The sequence below is a fragment of the Triturus cristatus genome, chromosome 3_2 (genome assembly GCF_964204655.1).
Source record: "Triturus cristatus chromosome 3_2, aTriCri1.1, whole genome shotgun sequence".
In the NCBI taxonomy this organism is placed as follows: domain Eukaryota; kingdom Metazoa; phylum Chordata; class Amphibia; order Caudata; family Salamandridae; genus Triturus; species Triturus cristatus.
In genome coordinates this window covers 772,190,415-772,210,648 of record NC_140584.1, presented here as the reverse complement: position 1 = coordinate 772,210,648, position 20,234 = coordinate 772,190,415, and the positions used below count along the sequence as shown (strand labels likewise).

Below are 20,234 nucleotides of genomic sequence, written 5' to 3'. Positions count from 1 at the left end.
AGATGGAGATAGATTTGCCACCAGGGCCACCATCTTAAGAAAGTCTCTTATGCAATAGTGGTGTAGACTTTGGCTGACATTTTGGACTTTTGACCACGAGCAAAACTAAAGAGATTGCAAACTGAAATTCTCCAACCAGGGCCAACTTTGAACCAAATTTGCTGTTAAGTGAAGTCCCTACTTACACTTTGATAGTTACATCAAGGTTTAGACATGTTCTTACTCTCCAGTCCAATGACTGGGCGACATTGACCGGCTCGTGGTGACCCCGATTTTCTAACTAACCACCCTACATCTGAAAGGTTGACGGTTCTTGTTTTAGCATTAAGCGGAACCCAAATTCTTTTCCGCTCAGTCATACTGATAGGGAGTTGAAACAAGTCCAACTGGATCTGAGGCATAAATCAGTACAATGTGCTTATGGAGGATCTGGGGTCACTTTTGAGTGCTAATCCACACAAGTTAAGACATTTGATAGACACTTATTTGAAGAGTAATGATACTGATTTATGCCTCAGACCCTGATAGCCTCCCAATATATGTATTCTTTGGCATATGTGCACTATTCTTTGTCCCTTATATGTATGAATTGTAGTAGTGAAGAAACTGCTTTAGTATTGGAAAAACTGTGTTTGAATAAACCGAAACGTATTCATTATAATATATACACAGTACAGCCTGACAAATTCCTATACCTGTTTTAGTATTAGAATAAGTCTATTTAGCTTGTTGCATTCTTTTTACTCCAACCAGATGCAAATAGTTTTTATTGGTTATACTAAACTGTTCTGCCAGTGTGTTTGTTGTTCCCCTTTAGACTTACCTCTGGCCCTTGGGAGTTCGGCTGGCTAATCAAGATGGGTGCATTACAGTCAGTTGTAGACCACCTCTAGATGATGTATGTATTCTTTGCGTCTTTGGGCTTGACCATCAAGGAGCCGACGTCCTTCCTTAGCCACATGAAGAGAATTCCCTTCATTAGGTCTGTCCTGGATACTGGCGTTCAAGGCTGCCGATTTGAGTCTGGGATGTTTCAGGATGTTTCAGCCTCAATGCTGGGTCCCTGTGAGGAAGCCTAGGCTTTTTGTACTCCAGCCCCATTGCATCCTCCTCATAGTAAACACCAGATGGCATATGCAGGCCCTGCGGTGGAGCCTCCAATCACAGCGGACCTAGCATCAGGGCCGCCTCTCTGACTCCATTCAGCTCTCACAGCTTATGACTCAGTATCTGCAATGGCATTGATGACCACCAACGTGACCTGAGGCAAGCCACTTTCTGTTCCTCGCCCTAATCTCACAGTTGAGACAGATGTATCACTCCTGGATTGGGGAGGCCACATGGGAGAGGTGAGGTGGAATCAGAAGCCTCTGTAAATCATTTGGAGCTGCAGCAATTTGGGTGACCCGGAAAGACTGACTTCCCTTCATCAAGGAAAGGGCTATTGTTGGTACTTGCGGGCAACACAACCAGGTGGCACTGCAACAAGCGGTGTGGTGTGGTGTCCTAGACCGTCAGAAGGTCCTATGTCTTTGCATGTGACTGGACAACATCTTTTTGGTTACCAATAATCTTGTGTGATCTCTGATGTTAAGGCAGATGAGCTGAACGGGTATCAAATGGTGTGCCACAAGTGGCGTCTCACTCCCGGGGTGAAGCATGGTGTCTTCGACCGTTGGCGAATGCTTTGGCTAGATCTGTTCGCCGTTGTTTAGAACACATAGTTTACAAACATTTCTGTATTGGAGTTTTCGCTATTATACTCACTAGGAGACTCATTCTGCCAGAAATGGGACAAAGGACTTCTGTACATGTTTCCAACACTACGTCTCCTGCCTCGAGTACTGAGGAAAATGAGGATGATTTGGGCCTAAGTCATATTGACCGCCCCAGAGTGGGCCAGGAGTGCATGGTTCCCAAAGCTTCTGAGCATGTGGCTTCTAATCCGGTTACCCCTTTGGGGAGACCGCCTGTCTCAGCATCAGGGCAGAATTCTGCTTCTGATCTGTTGCAACCAACCCCTCCGTGTGTAGAGATCGAGCAGCTCAGGTTGAATGAAATCAATTTGCAGAGGTAGTAGATTTCATCCATGCAGCCGGACGCCATTCCACAGAAGCCAATTTTTTGGGTAATTTGGAGATATTTGTTTCCTAATGTTATGATCGCCCTACTGACCAATGAAGGCCACACTTTCAGATGTGTTAATGTTTGTTCTTTTGTTGGTAAAGCCTTGCTGTAGGCACAGGAAAAGGTTTCTTTTTGTCCTTTCAGCAGCATTTTTGTGTTTACCTGACCATAAATCACTCTATTGAGGTTGCTTGTTGTAAAGTTTGTTTTAAAAAAAAAAAAAAAGAAATTAGGGCATTGATTCATGTTTCCTTAGAAGCCGTTTGCCGTGCCACGGTGGGATGTATGTGCACACCCTTTGAGCAGATACACGGTTGCCTATTGCAATTCTTGACACTCAAGACTATCTTCCTGATTTCTGTCAATGCCACATGCCTCGTCAGTGAACTGCAGGAGCTTTTGCCACCCTTTTCCCAGTCAAATTGGTGTTGAGAACATCAGGCAAACTTTTTACCAAAAATTGTGTCTCCTTTTCACGTTAGCCAGTCCATTACTCAGCCATTTTTTTCACTCCACCTCACTCCTCCAAAGAGGGTAGAGACTCCATCGGCTTGACTCTAAAATGGCACTGAGTTTCTATATCTCATAGAGACTACTAGCCGCAGATTCCTTCATGTAGAATTATCCCCAGGCGTGAGACTGGATCCGGAAACTTTTTGCCACAGCATCCCTGCGCACCGGTGGCGGGGCGACGCCACGCGACTTCGCCCAGGCGTCGTCCGCGTATATGACATCAGCGAGGTCACATAAGACCCGCCCCAGCATGCCCGCATCAGTTTTTTCCTTTTCCGCGTGCAACACGGATCTCTTCCTTGCTACGGGCCTGTTTAGGGCCCCCTTTCTTCCATTCTTTTGGTGGAACAGTGTGCGAATGCCTTCGGGCTTTAAAACTTGCACGTTTTGTGGGCATCTTATATCGGTGACGGATCCTCACCTCATTTGCATGTGGTGTTTGGGGGAGGATCACGGCACCACATATTGTACGGCGTGCCAAAAGTTGAAGCCGAAGTCGCGGCGGGAGCGCCGAATGAAATGTCTCTCAGCGCGTCTCTCCAGGTCGACGTCCTCCCCTCGGTCTGCTTCGGCGGATGGCTTCAGGTCCGGCCGTGGTCGTCGTCCTCGCCTTTCTCCGATGTCACATGAGCGTCGCTCCCCGATGGGTAAGTGTCGCAGTTCGTCCCCGGGCGCTGGTTTCCGGCCTACCGGGGGCGTGGACTCTCCACGGGTGATGCTGCCCTGCGTGTCGTCCTATCCACCGTTTCCTGTTGTTGGGGCATCGAGAGTCCAGATGGAGACTTACGTGGCGGCTTTGCACGCCTCGCTAGCGTCTCCTCCTCCTTCCCCATCTGGGGCGTCGACTGGGTCGGATCCAGGCTTGGAGGATGTGGTGCTGTTGGGGTGCGGCTCCTCTGGGGCACCTCCTTCAGGCCACGGCGTCTCTGCCTTGCCGCAAACTCCAGCGGGGGTCCCTGTGGTGTCGCGGGAGGTCGCCGGGCATCGGGTCGCATCCCGAGCCCCTCTCTGTCCCTTGGCAGGGTGGTCCTGTCTAAGGCTGAAGTGACGCCGCTACGGCGCCGGCAGCAGCTGGACCGTGCGGAGCCACAGGGGTCAGTGGACACTCTACGTCCCGCTCTGGGTCGAGGCCGAGGGCGAACCCCTCGTCCCTCTCCGGGCCCCTCTCGTACCTCCTCACAGGCGGCTGCCTCGTTGGAGAGCGAGTCGGAGGTTGTATCGTCCCTGGTGCCACCACAGGGGTTGCCGGGCGACCTTTGCTTGCTTCTGGGCTGCGGCCGGCAGAGGGCTTCAGGCCCCTCCCCGGACACGTCCCATTCCCCCACGAAGGTGGTTGCCTCGGCGGGGGTCGGGCCGGCGCCGTTTCGGCGCCGCTCCGGCGCCGGTGCGGCTTCAGCTCTACTCCGGTCCCTGCTCCGGTCTCTGGTGTTGGGTGGCTTGGAGGTCCCTTGCCCGGTGACGCCGGATGGCGCCGGTGTCCTGCCTCAAGCGGCGGACTCTACGGCTTCGCGCAGGGGTCGTACCGCGGATTCGTCTTCGGACGCTCCTTCTCCGGAGGCAGGCTGCATATTAGTATCGTCCTCCCTGGAGACTGGTCGCCGTGTGGTGACCTTTTTACCAGCGTCGAAGGGCGGCTCCCTGCCCTTCCTAAGGCATAGGTGTACATCAGAAAAGCGGCAGGTCCCTCATTCTTCGGCTCCTCCTGACTTCCAGGTCTGGCCCTTGCCCGCCCCACTTGGCCTCGTGGACGGCCGCCTTAGTTTGCAGCCGTTGCCCACGAGGAGCTGCTTTCTCCACCGAGGGGCCCTACGGATGCGGGTGCGGCTTTCGCTCACGCGGTGTCCACGGCTGTGGGCATCCTACGCATGGGTGACCCGGTGGCTCACTTTCCGGTGGACCATCTGTTGGAGGTCCTCCACCAGGGCTCTGGTGGGAGGGAAATCTTGCTTCCCTTTGAAGGTTTGTTCCTTTCTGCCTTGACGGGGGCTTGGAGGCATACTGCCTCTGGGGACCCAGTGCCTCCGCATCTTCTGCATCAGCACCTTCCGACGCCGCGTGACCCGGCGTGCCTGTCTATTCACTCCTCAGCCACCAGCCCTCTTTTGCGGACTGCTTTTCCCTCCCTGCAGCTCCTGTTGGCTCCGCCGTCCAGAGAGGCCCGCTGGCTGGACACGTGAGGACGCAACAGTTTCGCCTCAACCAGCGTGGCCCTGCGGGCCCTTAACACCTTGTGTGTGCTGACTCGGGCCTTCTCCTGTTTGTGGCACTCAGCTGAGTCCCTGGGGTCTGCAGCATCCCAAGAGTCTGCTCGGGTGGATTTGCGACATCATGCCTTGGATGGCCGGGAGCTTGCGGCGTTTATTCTCCGCTCCGCTCTGGACATCTCTGAGGCACTGGGCCGGGCCATGGCTTCCTCGGTTGCTCTCCGTCACCATGGTTGGCTTCGGGACGGCGTATTCCCCAAAAATATTTGGGAGTGGCTCATTGATCTCCCATTTGATGGCACTCTGTTTACCCATGCCCCGGCCAACTCCGCCATCCAGAAGCTCTTGGCAGGGCTCCGTCCTCCTCCTCCGCATTGTCCTCCTCCTCCTCCGTCCCCTCCTCAGTGACTTCTGATTTAGGGTTGCTTCTGGGCCTTTTTAGGCCCTCTCTTATGGTTGTGGAGTATGTTTTTCTGGCCATTTACGTCCTTCCTTGGGACTTTGGCATTGTTGGCCCTTTTGTTGTTGTGTGTGCAACTCCCTCGCCTCATACTTCCACAACAAGATCGCGGACATACACAACAGCTTCAGCAACCAACCAACGCACACCAAGACCGAACAACCACCCCTCACCACCACCCTCCAAGCCTGGACTCCGATCAGCACCGAAGACACCATCCGCACGATGAACTCCATCCACTCCGGATCACCGACCGACCCCTGCCCTCATCACGTCTTCAACAAGGCTGACGCTGTCATCGCACCCCACCTGCGAGACATCATCAACACATCCTTCGACACCGCCACCTTCCCTGAGAGCTGGAAGCACGCCGAACTCAGCGCGCTACTCAAGAAACCCACAGCGGACCCCACCGAACTCAAGAACTACCGCCCCATCTCGCTCCTCCCGTTTCCAGCCAAAGTCATCGAGAAGACCGTCAACAAGCAGCCGGCCGCCTTCCTCGAAACGAATGGATCCCTCGACACCTCACAGTCCGGCTTCCGAGCCAATCACAGCACCGAGACCGCCCTCATCGCCGCCACCGATGACATTCGAGCCCTGATGGACAACGGAGAAACAGCGGCCCTCATCCTCCTAGACCTCTCCGCAGCATTCGACACTGTCTGCCACCGCACCCTAGTACAGCGCCTCAGCAACGTCGGAATCCAGGACAAGGCGCTGGAATGGATCACCTCCTTCCTCGACGGAAGAACACAGAGAGTCCGTCTACCACCGTACAAGTCAGAGGCCACCGATGTCATCTGCGGCGTCCCTCAAGGATCCTCGCTGAGCCCCACCCTCTTCAACGTCTACATGAGCCCCCTCGCGGCCATCGCACGGCAACACAACCTCAACATAATCTCCTACGCCGACGACACCCAGCTGATCCTCTCCCTGACCAACGACCCCGCCGCCGCCAGAGCCAACCTACACGAAGGGATGAAGGACGTAGCCGAGTGGATGACGACCAGCCGCCTGAAGCTGAACTCGGACAAGACGGAGGTCCTCATCCTGGGCTCCTCACCCTCCGCCTGGGACGACTCCTGGTGGCCTCCCGCCCTGGGCACCGCACTCAAACCGACAGACCATGCACGCAACCTGGGCTTCATCCTGGACTCCTCCCTCTCCATGACCAGGCAAGTCAACGCCGTCTCCTCGGCGTGCTTCAACATCCTACGCATGCTACGGAAGATCTTCTGGTGGATCCCCACCGAGACCAGGAGGACCGTCACCCAGGCCCTCGTCACCAGCCGACTGGACTACGGCAACGCCCTCTACGCCGGTACCACCGCCAAGCTCCAGAAGAGACTCCAGCGGATCCAGAACGCCTCAGCCAGACTCATCCTCGACATCCCACGAACCAGCCACATCTCCGGACATCTGAGAGACCTTCACTGGCTCCCCGTCAACAAAAGAATCACCTTCCGCCTCCTCACCCACGCACACAAAGCCCTACACGACCAAGGCCCGAGCTACCTCAACAGCCGAGTCAACTTCTACGCTCCCAAACGCCACCTCCGATCAGCCAACCTCGCCCTCGCCGCCGTCCCCCGCATCCGAAGAGCGACTACAGGAGGAAGGTCCTTCTCCTACCTGGCCGCCAATACCTGGAACTCCCTCCCGACCGACCTGCGCCTGACCCAAGACAACCTCTCCTTCAGGAAGAAGCTGAAGACATGGCTGTTCGAGCAGTAGCGGCACCCCCCCACCCCCAGCGCCTTGAGACCCTACGGGTATGTAGTGCGCTCTATAAATGTCACTGATTGATTGATTGATTGTGAGTTCTGCAGGAGTTGTTGCGCAGACTTGGCCCTGAGATTGGGTGTTCTGCTTTGCTTGGGCTGCTGTCAAGCCTGCAGCGGGGGTGCTTTTTTTCCCCGTGGTTCTTTTGTTTCTTCCTGACCGGCTGCTCTCCGTCTATAGTGAGCTGGCCTTCTTCTCCCTAGTTTCCTTGGGCTCTCTAGGCTTCTTCTTCTTCTGTCTTCCTGTCTTGGCATTTGGCGGAAGCTATGTTGCCTTGTGGGGGAGTGGGGTCCTTCTGCCTCTCAGCCCTTGCCTCCTCTACTGTGAGTGTACGAGCCTCTTCAGTCTTCTTACACTCCTACATCCCCTTGGGATCGGTGGGGTTTGGCTTGTGGGGGTTCCCTTGGCCTGGCAGGAGCGAGGTTCTACCTGTTCCACAGATCTGGTCCCCTGTGGGTCCCTCTGTTCTACATTGGCTGGTGGGGTCCTTTCGCAGACCCTCCTTCCCAGTGGGTATTGCTAGGGTATCTATTCTACCTGAAGGAATCTGCGGCTAGTAGTCTCTATCAGATGTACGAGTTACTTACCTTCGGTAATGATGTATCTGGTAGAGACGGTTCTAGCCGCAGATTCCTTCACGGCCCGCCCTTCCTCCCCTATTCTGCGAGGACCCTTTGGTTGGTCTTTGGTACTCGCCTCTGGGTGGCTGTTTCTCCTGTGAGTGCCTTCCTTGTTCTTGACGGGTGGCTCCGTCTGGGGGCGGTTCATTCCTCTCTTGGTTCCTTGGAGGATGGGGTTTCGGTGCGCTGGTGCCCTGCTGCTCAGACTACTCCAGGTTTGGGGGGGGATTGCTTCTATTCTTGTCCTTCCTCCCCTCCCTTCCTTCCATTGCTATCCTCTGGTTTGAGGGTCCTCTGGCCATGTCTTGCCCTTGGCCTTGTGGGTGGTTGCCCTCTAGGTTAGGATGGCTTGGAAGTTTGTTGTCCCTGTCTGTCTTGCGACTGGTCCCATTCCTGGCTCAGGATGGGGGGCTGGGTTGCCTACGTGTGCCATGACTTTTACGTATGCTCCTGCCTCCGGGGCACAGGGATGGGAAGTTGTCTGTGCTGGCAGGGTGACTGTGCAGGTTCCTGCTTCTTCTTTCTTCTTTCCCTGCCTTGGGTTCTGCGGGGTTCGCACTACTCTGGTGGTGTTGTTTTTTCACCGTTTCTTTCCAATTTTTTCTGCTCTTCGCACACTGTTCCCATGCTTCCACAGTTTTTTTTATCTGGTGATTCCGAATTGTGGTGCGGAAAAGTTCTCCGAAGAAAACTGATGTGGGCGCGCTGGGGCGGGTCTTATGTGACCTTGCTGACGTCACGTACGCGGACGACGCCTGGGTGGAGTCGCGTGGTGTCGTCCCGCCCCCGGCTTGCAGGGATGCTGTGGGAAAAAGTTTCCGGATCCAGTCTCGCGTCTGGGGATAATTCTACGTGAAGGAATCTGCGGCTAGGATCGTCTCTAACAAATACATCATTACCGAAGGTAAGTAACTCGTACATTAACCACATCAAGGACCATTGTGTGGAAGACCAGGTCTCTGTGGGGTTTTCTGGAGCAAGGCATGTAAAGGTGGTGCAGAAGAGGACCCTATCAAAAAAGGCTAGACCACCTCATCAAAATGTGCTACACTCTAGCCAAGACACTAGCCCATATGGGTCTCATGGCTCATTCAATCAGACCAAAACTGCTATAATGGCATTAGGAAAGAGTGGGAGAGGGAGACATCTGGCAAGCAACAACTTAGGCATCGGTGCACTCGTCAACGAGGCACTACTGCCTTGATAGCCAGGTCCGACAGAAGGGTAATTTTGCTCACTTGGTACTGTAGAACATTCTCATTTGGGAGATGCTGCTGTGGTATCTGTTCTAGAGGTGAGGAACTTGAGGTTAGAAATATCCTTCCGAAAAATAAGTGGCTTATCTTTGGTAATTCTCTTTCTGGTGGATACTCTAAACGCGAATTCCTCCTTTTTCTGTAATGTGGACTCATTAACATTTTAATTAGGTCCCAATTGGAGATGAGCACACTGCCATCAACAATTTGTTTGAAATGCACTGTGTCTGATGGCACAAAAGAAGAAAGTTTGAGAAACAGACGTCAGAACGCAGCGCTTGTATGTGGCTTCCCTCCATCATACAGGGACGGTATGGATTCACCACTGAGCCACATGGCACCACTAGTAATTGTGCAGGAGCATTGCTGGAAAAATTATTTGGATCCAGTCTTGAGCCTGAAATTATTCTGAAAGGTGATGAGTCTGCAGTTAGAGTATCCACTGGAAGAGCTTTACCAAATGTAAATGACTTGATTTTAAAAGGCATTAGATGTATTTGTGTAATGTTGTCTATCGTACCTTATACATTTCATTCAGTAGTCGCAATTCTAATTGCAAACCTACCATTAATCCTTTATACAAGTGAATGAAGTGTGATAGTAGCCCTCAACGATTTCCAGTTTCAGATGTATGTATAGTTCATTTTGATATTACTCATTCTAAGTGAGGACAGTTTCTGCCCTTGTTCAAATAATTCCTAATAATGACAGTTTTGTTACTTATTTTTTCTATATCAGTAATTTAGACAACCGGCTGAAGACTAGTAGTCCAGTACGAGTGCCTGAGACAAGTGTGGGGCAGTCTAGTCGCACATCAGAACCTGAACTACAAAGTAAGATTTGAAAGTGCTATGATATCTTTACTCATCTTTAGCTGTACCTTTCCCTTTTTCAGCCTGAACCAAGAAGTTAGCTCATTGTATATTTGTACCTCTGTTTGAGTTTAATGTCAATAGCAAAGTGTGAGATTTTCAAACAGAGGAGAGAGAGACATTTACTTTACTAATTTAATATCTGCTCTTAAGATTTTGAATGTATTTCTTAATAGCTAGCTAGATGAGTCTTTTTACAAGTTTGAAATTCAACCCAGGAATTTTAACCTTTGTTATGGTCTATAAAGTTTGGGTTAGATGGAGATTGTGAACAAAAAACATATTAAAAGAGTTGAATTTCGAGGGCAAGTAGTGTGGGAAGACCTAAAAAGAGAATAAATGTAGCACTTATATCTTCCAATTACTATCCATTGTGTGAAAAACAATATTATTGCCCAAGGACCGTAGTTATTAAGTCTTCTAAAAAAACGTTTCCCATTCATCTGAGCTTCACATTTATGGGTAGTTTTCCTCATGGAAATTTCACCAGCTTATAGCTGGTGACCTGTCTGAGTGAGATACACCAGGAATGTTGTATTCCAGCATAACTTGTAATTTTCGATTCAGCGGAAGATTTGACTCTCCGTCGATTTGGAACTTTCAGCCACTTTGGAATGAGGACCCAAGACTTTTGCTTGGTTCACTCTGAGGTAGCAGGAGCTGTTGTTTAGACAATTCCACATATTTTTTCAAATTCTTTTCTACATGTGCATCAACTTAATTGACCATCTGCTAATAGTTACGTTTTTCCCAGGTTTTATTTATTCTTTCTAGACGAAGCCTGACACCTACATGAACGTGTAGGACATTGTAATTTCATAAACTTTTCTAAGTATTTGCACCATATCAGCTAGCATTCTTGGAGAAATATAGGTAGCCTCAGATTGTTAAACTTTGCAAACATATGTGCATATTTTTACATTTTAACTAGTCTGTAATGCAAGCCAGGCTGACAGCATTTCCTTAAAGCTCGCTCAATAGTGATAGAAGCTTTGCATTAATGAACTTTATATATGATTTTGAACAACTTGAACATATGAATACAAATATTACCTTAACAGCAGACAGTACTCTCTCCAAGTTCCATAATGTGCTACTGTGAACTGTCAGTTCGAGGGTTGGTGCTGAAGGGGGGTAGGTCTACTTGTCCAGTGGACAAAATAAACATGAATATTTGTCCTAAACCCCAAGCTATATGTCCTGGACGTCTTGTGATAGCAATTCCACACCCCAGCCAATATAAATTGGTTTACCGGCCATATTTTTTGAGTCATACGATCTCTGCTGTTCAACAATCCAGCTCAGTCATGCAATAACAATGGCTTCCTGTTTTCACTTAAGTTTGTACATCTCAAGATACAAGAGCAGGAATTCCTTGCAAGTAGCAGCATAGTCCTATTTAAGCTCCAGTAGTGCATTCTCAAGTGACACAGTGCCAACTTCTTTATCCCGCTCCATCAGCCATAAGTAGGCCATTGCTGTACCCCTTATCACTGCTTTGAAGATTACTCAGAGAGTGACATTGGATTGGATGGATTCCTGGTTTAACTGTAATTATATATTTACCTCTGTCCTGAGGAAATCATTCTTAGCCCCAGACCATCTGCACATTTCCTAAGCAGGAAAACCCTATGTGCCCCATCCCTTATGGCTTCTGCAAATGCATGTCTCAGTCCAAACCAGCATTAAAGCACCCCTAGGAGCATTTTCGAGCGCGCTCAGCATGCCGACCATATCCTTAGTAACTTGGGCGGTGGCATGCAGGGATTCACAACTGTCCTCTGTTGCTTGTCAAGCAATTATAAATGAGAAGGACTGTTAGAAATGGGGGTTTCTAGCTGGCAAGGGTTTGCACCTTTGTCCAAATAGGGACCCTTCCTTCTAGTCAGGATAAGGGAGTTACACTTCTAAAATAACCTCTGCTCACCCCCTTGGTAGCTTGATACAAGCAGTCAGGCTTGTCTTAGAGGCAGTGTGTAAACATTTGTACATAACCAGCAGTAATACAGTGAAGACACTACAAAAGGACACCACACCAGTTTAGCAAGATCTCCAAAATTTGTATATACTTGAGACAAGACCACAAACGAGAAAAATCCACAATACAGTACTTGGAAATCTTCAGAAATCAAAATAGACTTGTAATAAAGTTCCTTGGAGTCAATAGCTCTGTCTAGGGTTATCATGTCGTTGTAAACAACAAATCCAAACAGTTCTGGCTGACCCCGGTGTCGTGGGCCAGCTACGGTGTGGGGAAGACCCGTAAAACAGAACCTTTAGAAACGAAAGGGCGTCGGCGACCTCTCGTTGAGTTCCGGAGGCACGGCATCCGCAGGTGTCGGTTCCGAAGGTCGGTGCAGGAGTCGTCGGGCCCTTGAAGTCACGTGCGTTGCAGATCGAACTCCTCACGGTTGAAGTCAGGAGCACCGGCAGGTGTCAGGTACTACGGTGAGAAGTGCAGCGGTGCGGCGTGCGGTGCCCTCAGGTCGCAGTACAGGCAGCGGCTCGGTGACTGTCATCAAGCCGTGTCAGTGAGTCCAGGGCTGCGGGGCGGAGCGATGCAGTGCTCGTCGCGGTGCTGGCAGGTCATGGTGCAAGTAGCGGCGGCGTCGTTGCTGAAGCGCTGTAGTCGGCGGACGAACTGGAGTCAATGGCACCGGCGTCAGCAGACCAAGGCTGCGCTGCGGGATGAGGACGGTGTGTTGTGTAAATTCTGAGCAGTGCCCTCAAACCACAGTGCAAGCAGCGGCATCAATGTAAGCGTGGAGCGGCGTCGGGGATACTAGGGCCACGACGTGAACTAAGACGTTGCGGAGCGCAGTGCCCACAGGTCACGGTGCAAGCAGTTGCTCGGTGGCGGCATCAGGTGGTGTCGTCGGTGAGACCAGGGTTGCGGTGCCTTCAGGACACGGAATTGGCAGTGGCGTCGCAGACTGTCTGGTTGCTTTTCTTCTGTTGCAGCACACACCACACAGTCCCCAGTACCGATGGCAGAAGAACTTGAAGTATTTGCTGTTCCTGAGACGTCTTGAATAGGGGGCAAGTTCTACCTTAAGACCTTGGAGAAACTCACAAAAAGAAATTGCAGAAAGTTCAGTCCAATCCTTTCACTGCCCAAGACAGAAGCAGCCACTGCAAAGCACACAGCTAAGTGTTAGTAACTCCTCACAGCTTCTCCAGCTCTTCTTCTTCGCAGTCTTCTTGGTGCCATAAGAGATATAAAGTTCCGGGCCCCAATATTTATACCCCAAAATCATTTGTCCTCTCAGGCAGAGTGTGTCTGTGTTTAGTCCAAACCAGTTCTGTCCTCTCTGGCCCAGCTTCCCAACAGGAGGTGGATACAGCATTGTCCAAGTCAGACAGGGCCTATTCAGGTTCAAGGGAAATCTCCTCCCACCACTCTAAATGCAGACCGGGCCTATTCAGGTGCTAGTGACAACTCCTCCCACTACTCTGAATGCAGCCCAGGTCTATTAAGCCCAGCCCTGACTTATTCAGACTCTCTGGAGCCACTGCACATCTCCAGCCCATCTCACTCCAAAGCCAGACAGTTCATACACATCCTACCAGAGGCACACTGAATGGCTAAGCAAGAAAATACCTACTTACTAAAAGTGGTATTTTCAAACACAGAATCTAAAAATCACCCTTACTAAAAAATGCATCTTTAGATTCTGAGTTCAGGCACACTAAACTTTATTCACTACCAGGACATGTCACACACACCAGTACATGTCCTACCTTTGATTTACACTGCACCCTGCCAACCTGGGTACCTTGGGCCTGCCTTAGGGGTGACTAATATGTAAGAAAAGGGAAGATTTGGGCCTGGCAAGTGGGTGCACTTGCCAGGTCGACATGGCAGTTACAAACTGCGCGCAGACTCTGCAGTGGAAGGTCTGAGTTACCTTTTCAGGGCTACTCATGTGGGTGGCACAATCAGTGCTGCAGGCCCACTAGTAGCATGTGATTTACAGGCCCTGGCACACTCAGTGCACTTTACTAGGGACTTCTTAGTAAATCAAATATGCCAATCATGGAAACACCAATCCATAATAACAATTTTCACAGAGAGCATATGCACTTTAGCATTGAATAGCAGTGTTAAAGTGCCCAGAGTCCTAAAACCAACAACAGCAGGTCAGGAAAAAGTAGGAGGAAGAAGCAAAAAGATTTAGGATAACCCTGCAAAATGGGCCATTTCCAACAAGGACATTTTAAGCAGGATAGCCTCTTGAGCACTGGGTGAATACCACTTGCAGAACTCTATTTTATCCATACCTCATCTAGTAAAAGTGTAGGACTTCCTCATGCCTGATTTTGTCATTTAGTTCCTCGACTTTCCAGGTCATGAACTGACAACGACCAGATTCAGTGCTCATCTCAGTTCCAGCCCCTGCCGTGTCTGTATTGTAAAATTGTAATATCTGCTCTACCAATTATACCCCTATAAACCCAACAAGCAACTAGAAAAACTCTCAGTCTCCAGTGTGTTCTCCACTTCAATAGCAGCTCCCAGCCCAATCCTTCTCCCCCAACGGGTGTAGTGTGTCAATCCATATGGAATGTGAGCTTTAATCTAAGCAAACCGAGAGAGTAGATGGTTGTTAGCAAGACTTAGCATAAGAAATCGCCTACCTAGTGCGTCAGTCTCATCTCTCCCTAGACAGATCAAACCTTTGACGAGTGACCTGCATGTTTTGGGAATACGGGCAAACTCTGTATAACTCTCATTAGCCAGCGCAGATCCGGAGAGAGCGGTACCTCCGGTCACTTTTTGACTGACTTTTTTGCGACGTTTGTCGACACTATTTTTTGAGTCTATCGACTCCTGGTGTATGCAGAGATGTCCAGTCATCCTCGGACCGGCTTCAAGGCTTACGACACCTTTCACAAGCTGATGTTGGTTACGGACCCGCACCGCATGTGCCTTTGGTGTCTGGAGCGCGACCATGATCCCACATCGTGCTCCAACTGCCGGACCATGAATCCGAAGTCTTTGCCTGAGCTATCCCGAAAGCTTCTCAAGGCCCGGCAGTCTGCTCTGCGCCGCTCAAGCTCCCAGTCACGTGGGAGGTCGAGGGACCGGACTCGGAGCCACCACCACTCATCATCAAAGTCTTCGCGCTCCTCGGGTAAGTCGAAGCACAAGAAGAAGTCGTAGAAGGATCGTTGCTCCTCGACTTCATCCCTTCCATCGACCAACGCCACGAGGGATGCGGACGGCGCCCGTTCCGCGGCTTCGCATGTGGAGCCTGAAGGGTCGACTCCAAGTTTCCCTCCTTTTCCGGGAGCCGGAGCGACTCCTGCCCAGCTTTGCAGTTTCTACGAAGCTATGCATGCCATCTTTGGGCAGCCTGAGTCCGCCGGCGTGCCTTCGGGCCCCATGGACTCAGCTGGGGGCCCTGGGTCTTCAACGCCAGCGGCTCCGACCCCAACACCGTAGGGTCCCCTTGGATCCCTGCCTGGATCCAAATCGTCGCCGGTGAACCTTATAATACCTCCCCGGGCGCCGATTCCTCCGGCACCACGTTCGCTTCAGACACTGACTCGGAGCCGGACCGATGTCGACCGACACCTGATCCGGTGCCGACTGGTACTTTTGTACCTCTGTTCGACCCTGGTGTTTCCTACAGGCCAGATTGGCAACCAGAGGAGGGTGAGGAGGACTGGGAGGGGTCTAGAGACCCTTTGACTGACCAATTGGTTGACCCGGACTGGAGAGAGGAGTTGGGGGATGCCTATGGTCGGGATACCTCCCCAGACCTTGGCATGCTGTGTCCTCCTACCATGGCTACAGAGTAGGGTGCTTCATGCGCAGTGGTGTTGCGTAGTGCGGCCGAAGCCCTCAACCTCGAGCTACCTACGGTGGCGGTCAGGACGAATCTCCTGACGGAGGTGCTTCAACCGGCAGCGGCCTCTTCGGAGCCCCTGCTGCCTTTCAATGAAGCGCTTACTGACATCCTTTTGGGCACCTGGTCCAAGCCCAACACAGGGGCTCCTGTCGATAGGATGATTGCCTGACACCACCACCCAGCTCCGGGCGACCCTCTTACCTCTCTCAGCACCTCACCCCTGAGAGCTTGGTGGTCCAAGCCTCTACTTCTAAAGGCGCATTCCCTAACGCACCAAGTGATAGGGAATCCAAAAAGCGGGACCCTCTTGGGAAAAAGATGTTTTCTTCCTCCAGCTTGGGACTGTGGTCAGTGAACACCGCATGTCCGTTGGGTAGTTACACGCACTCTGTGTGGGATACTGTAGCGCATGTGCTGCCACAGTTCTTGGAGGAGGCCCGGGCCGTGCTCTCCCATGCGGTCGCCGAGGGGAGAGACGCAGCCAAGCTCACCATAAGATGTGGACTGGACACCACTGACTCGCTAGGCAGGACAATTTCAATATTGGAAGCCCTTCGACGCTACGCCTGGCTGAGGTTGGCTGGTTTTTCTGGGGATGTCCAAGCTACCTTGCTGGACATACCTTTTGATGGCTGTTGCCTGTTCGGCGACAAAGCAGGCAACACGCTATAGCGCTTAGAGGACTCCCGGGCTACGGCCAAGTCCTTGGGCCTCTCAACCCGCCCTGCGTAGTCTGCCTTTTGCCCCTTCTTGTGGCTACGGAAGGGGTGTCCCGCTACGTCCCACCCAGGGCCACAGGCCAGCGCAGGCTGTCCAGCCCCTGCGCGGCCTGGGATGTGGGAGCCACCGTTGTGGGTCTGGGGGTCAGCTAGCGGGCAAGTCCACCAGCGCCACCTCTGCAGCAGCCTCCAAACCCTCCTAGTCCGACCTTTCAGGGCCACCAATCACCAGTGGGCGGCAGGATTCCCCATCACCGTCCCCACTGGCGCACCATCACGTTGGAGAGGTGGGTTTTGCAGATAGTCTGAATGGGCTACTCCCTCCCCTTCGAGACTACCCCTCCATCCATGCCACCTCAATACCATTGTATGTTGGAGAATCATCTGACCCTTCTCCAACAGGAATTTACGGCTGTATTGGCCAAGGGAGCTATCGAGCGAGTTCCTGCGCCCCTCGGCTGTTCACGAAAGTGATGGCGGTGGTCGCAGCTCATCTGCGCAGATCAGGGGTTCCAGTCTTCCCGTATCTCGACGACTGGCTGTTGTAGGCGGGCTCGCCCCAGGCAGTTGTCTCCCGCCTCCAGACTACAGCAGACCTCCTGCTTTCGCTGGGGTTCACTATCAACGTACCGAAGTCACACCTGACTCCCTCTTAGAAACTCCCTTTCATTGGAGCGGTTCTGGACACGACGCAGTTTCAGGCATATCCTCATGAGCAACAAGTCTGGGATATTCGGGCTATGATCCCGCTCTTTCAGCCTCTATTACGGGTTTCGGTCAGAATGACTGAGGCTGCTGGGCCTCATGGCCTCCTGCTGAAAGATCATGCCAGGTGGCATATGCGGGCTCTGCGGTGGGACCTGAAGTTCCAGTGGGCACAACATCAGGGGAATCTGTCCAATTGCAGTGGTGGCTATCCAACCAGGATTGGGTCAACTACAGATCCCGCTCCCTTCCCCAACCAGAGTTAACAGTGGTGACAGATGCATCACTTCTGGGGTGGGGCGCCACATGGGGGAGGCAAAGATCAGAGGTCTCTAGTCTCCGGCGGAGTCCAGGCTCCACATCAACCTTCCGGAGCTCCGGGCGATCCGCCTTGTGCTAAAAGCATTCCTTCCCTCTGTCCGGGGAAGAGTGGTGCAGGTGTTCACGGACGACACCACCGCCACGTGGTACTGCAGAAACAGGGCCGGGTGCGGTCATGGATCCTATGTCAAGGGGCTCTCCGTCTCTGGACTTGGCTGGAACATCAGGGCATATCCCTGGTGGTTCAACACCTGACGGGTTCACTGAACGCCAGGGCGGCCGAACTCAGCCGCAGGAGCATGATGGATCACGAATGGCGTCTTCACTCGGAGGTGGTGCATGGTCTCTTTCTGAAGTGGGGAGAGCCTTAGTTAGATTTCTTGGCCACCGAAGAGTATGTCAGCAGTGCTGTGTGTTGGAATTTCCAAGGCATCACTCTCTAAACTATACTTTTCGTCGTCATTGGAGTTGCGGTCTTCCATACGCCTTACTGCCTAAATCACTTCTGCACAGAGTGCTGAAGAAGATCAAGCGCAACCGTAGCTCCGAATTGGGCATGAAGAGTCTGGTATAGCGAGCTGTTACACAAGGCCATCGATCCTTCGATCAGACTGCCTCTTCGGGAGGATCTTCTGTCGCAGCCGCAGGGGACGGTCCTCCACCCGAACCTGTCCTGCCTCCACCTCCTTGCACGGCGATTGAGCGCGACAGTTGACAGCTTTCAACCTTCCTCCCGAAGTCTGTGATGTTATCTTGGCAGCCAGGTGTCCATCCACTAAGACAGTATACGCCTGCAAATGGAACAAATTTTTTGAATGGTGTGCAGCAAAGGCTGTGGATCCCCTTATTGCACCTCTTTTGGAGGTTCTCTTGTTCCTCCTTTCTTTGGCCCAGCTGGGTTCTGCTCTGGGCACTCTTAAGGGCTATCTCTCAGCCATATCAACCTTTCTTAGGCTTCCTCATTAGCCTTCTCTTTTCAAGTCCCCTGTTGTAAATCGCTTTCTTAACGGCATTACTCAGCTTTTTCCTCCTGTTCCCTTCGTAATGCGTCAGTAGGACTTGAACTTGGTTCTTACTTATCTTTTGTGTGCTCCCTTTACGCCACTGCATAACTGTCCTCTCGGACTTCTCAATTCAAAGACTGCCTTTCTGTTGGCCATCAATTCTGCTTGCAGGGTGAGTGAGCTCCAGCCTCTTTCTTCAAAACATCCTTTTCTGGCGGTTCATCCGGACAAGGTTGACCTTCAAACTCGACCCTCTTTTGTTCCCAAAGTGGTTACTTCTTTCCACATTGGTCAAACCATCACTTTGCCCACCTTCTTTCCGCCTCCACATCCTTCGAAGGAGGAAGAGAGGCTCCACCGTTTGGATCCAAAACGTGCGCTTTCTTTTTATTTGGATCGCACCAAGCAATTCCTGGTGGATGACCAGCTCTTTGTTGGCTTCGTGGGCACCAAAAAAGGTCAGGCCGTGCACAAACGGGCCATCTCTGGGTGGGTTGTTTTGTGCATTAAAGCTTGCTACTCTTTGGCAAAGAAGAAGCCACCAGTGGGACTGCGCTTATTCCATCAGGGCAACTGCAGCTACCACTGCCTTAGGACAGGGAGTCCCCCTCAGTGACATCTGTCAGGCAGCTACATGGGCATCTCCTCACATGTTTACAAAACACTACTGCCTGGACAGCCAAGTCCGGAGAGACGGCTTCTTTGACCGTTCTGTTCTCGAGGACTTTCTGGTGTGAACTTGGTTCGCAGACCCACCTCCGGGGTTGGTATTGCGGGGATATCTATTCTAAAGGTAAGGAATCTATAACTAATTGTCTCTTTCAGATGAACAAGTTGGGATGCCACAACCTGCCGCACCAGCACTAAGGGGACTCCAATCCCCACAAGTCCATACTGCCTGTCCTGGAGGAGGGGCTGAAACGCGCTCAAAAGCGCCAGTTTTCCCGCAATGCGAGACGCAGAACCTGCCCCACCAGCATTAAAGGGACTCCAAGCCCCACAAGTCCATACTGCCTGTCCTGGAGGGGGGACTGAAATGAGCTCAAAAGCGCCAACGTTTTCCCGCGATGCGGGACACCACAACTTGCCACACCAGCACTAAGGGGACCCCAAGCCCCACAAGTCGATACTGCCTGTCCTGGAGGAGGGGCTGAAATGCGCCCAAAAGCACCAACGTTTTCCCGGGACGCGCGCTGGCCACGCCCTAGCCAAGAGCGGGCGCGTCTTTGCCAGGAAGAGGCAGGGCCACCCCTCTTGGCTAATGACTAGTGAATCCTGTACATCTTGGACATAATTGCTACCAGCGCATCCATCTGTGAGTTACTCCTTGTTACACTTTGTACTTTGTGTGGCCGTCTTGCCTACTTTGACTGTTTGTGTTCGCTCAAAAATTGACTTTTGTGGACGGTTGTTGAACTTATTTATATTGCCTCAATAGCTTGTACCCAGCCCTTCTGAATATTTCAACTGTTAGTGTTTAATCTTTTGGTGGTGGAGGGTGGGGTGTGAGGCTTTAGAGCTCTAATGTTTGTTGAAAGCGAAGAGAGACAGTCTGGTCATATATATATGTGGTGACCCTGTTCATTTCCATTAGTGTCACTTTAACATCTTTACTTTCTAATTTTTCATTGTCTTTACTGTAATCAGGGCAAAAGGAAGTTGACAGACTGTGGGAATGGGGATGCTCAGGTCAGAAACACCAAAGCTAAACAGGTTCATAAGTTGGCAGGAAGCAATTGCGTCTTGGAATGGATTGATGACCTAGTTGTATGTGAAGATATATTCACTTCCCC

General features: G+C 51.6%; 1 protein-coding gene across 3 annotated transcripts in view; it reads left to right on the top strand.

Annotated features, from left to right (window-relative positions):
• Positions 1 to 20,234, top strand: part of PIKFYVE (phosphoinositide kinase, FYVE-type zinc finger containing) — a 2,037,960-nt gene that overhangs the window by 1,377,239 nt on the left and 640,487 nt on the right. For all 3 annotated transcript variants that reach the window (XM_085648834.1, XM_085648836.1, XM_085648835.1), the window contains one exon: positions 9,704 to 9,798. In XM_085648834.1, coding sequence (XP_085504960.1) covers positions 9,704 to 9,798 — 95 coding nt within the window. The remainder of the gene's footprint in view (positions 1 to 9,703; positions 9,799 to 20,234) is intronic.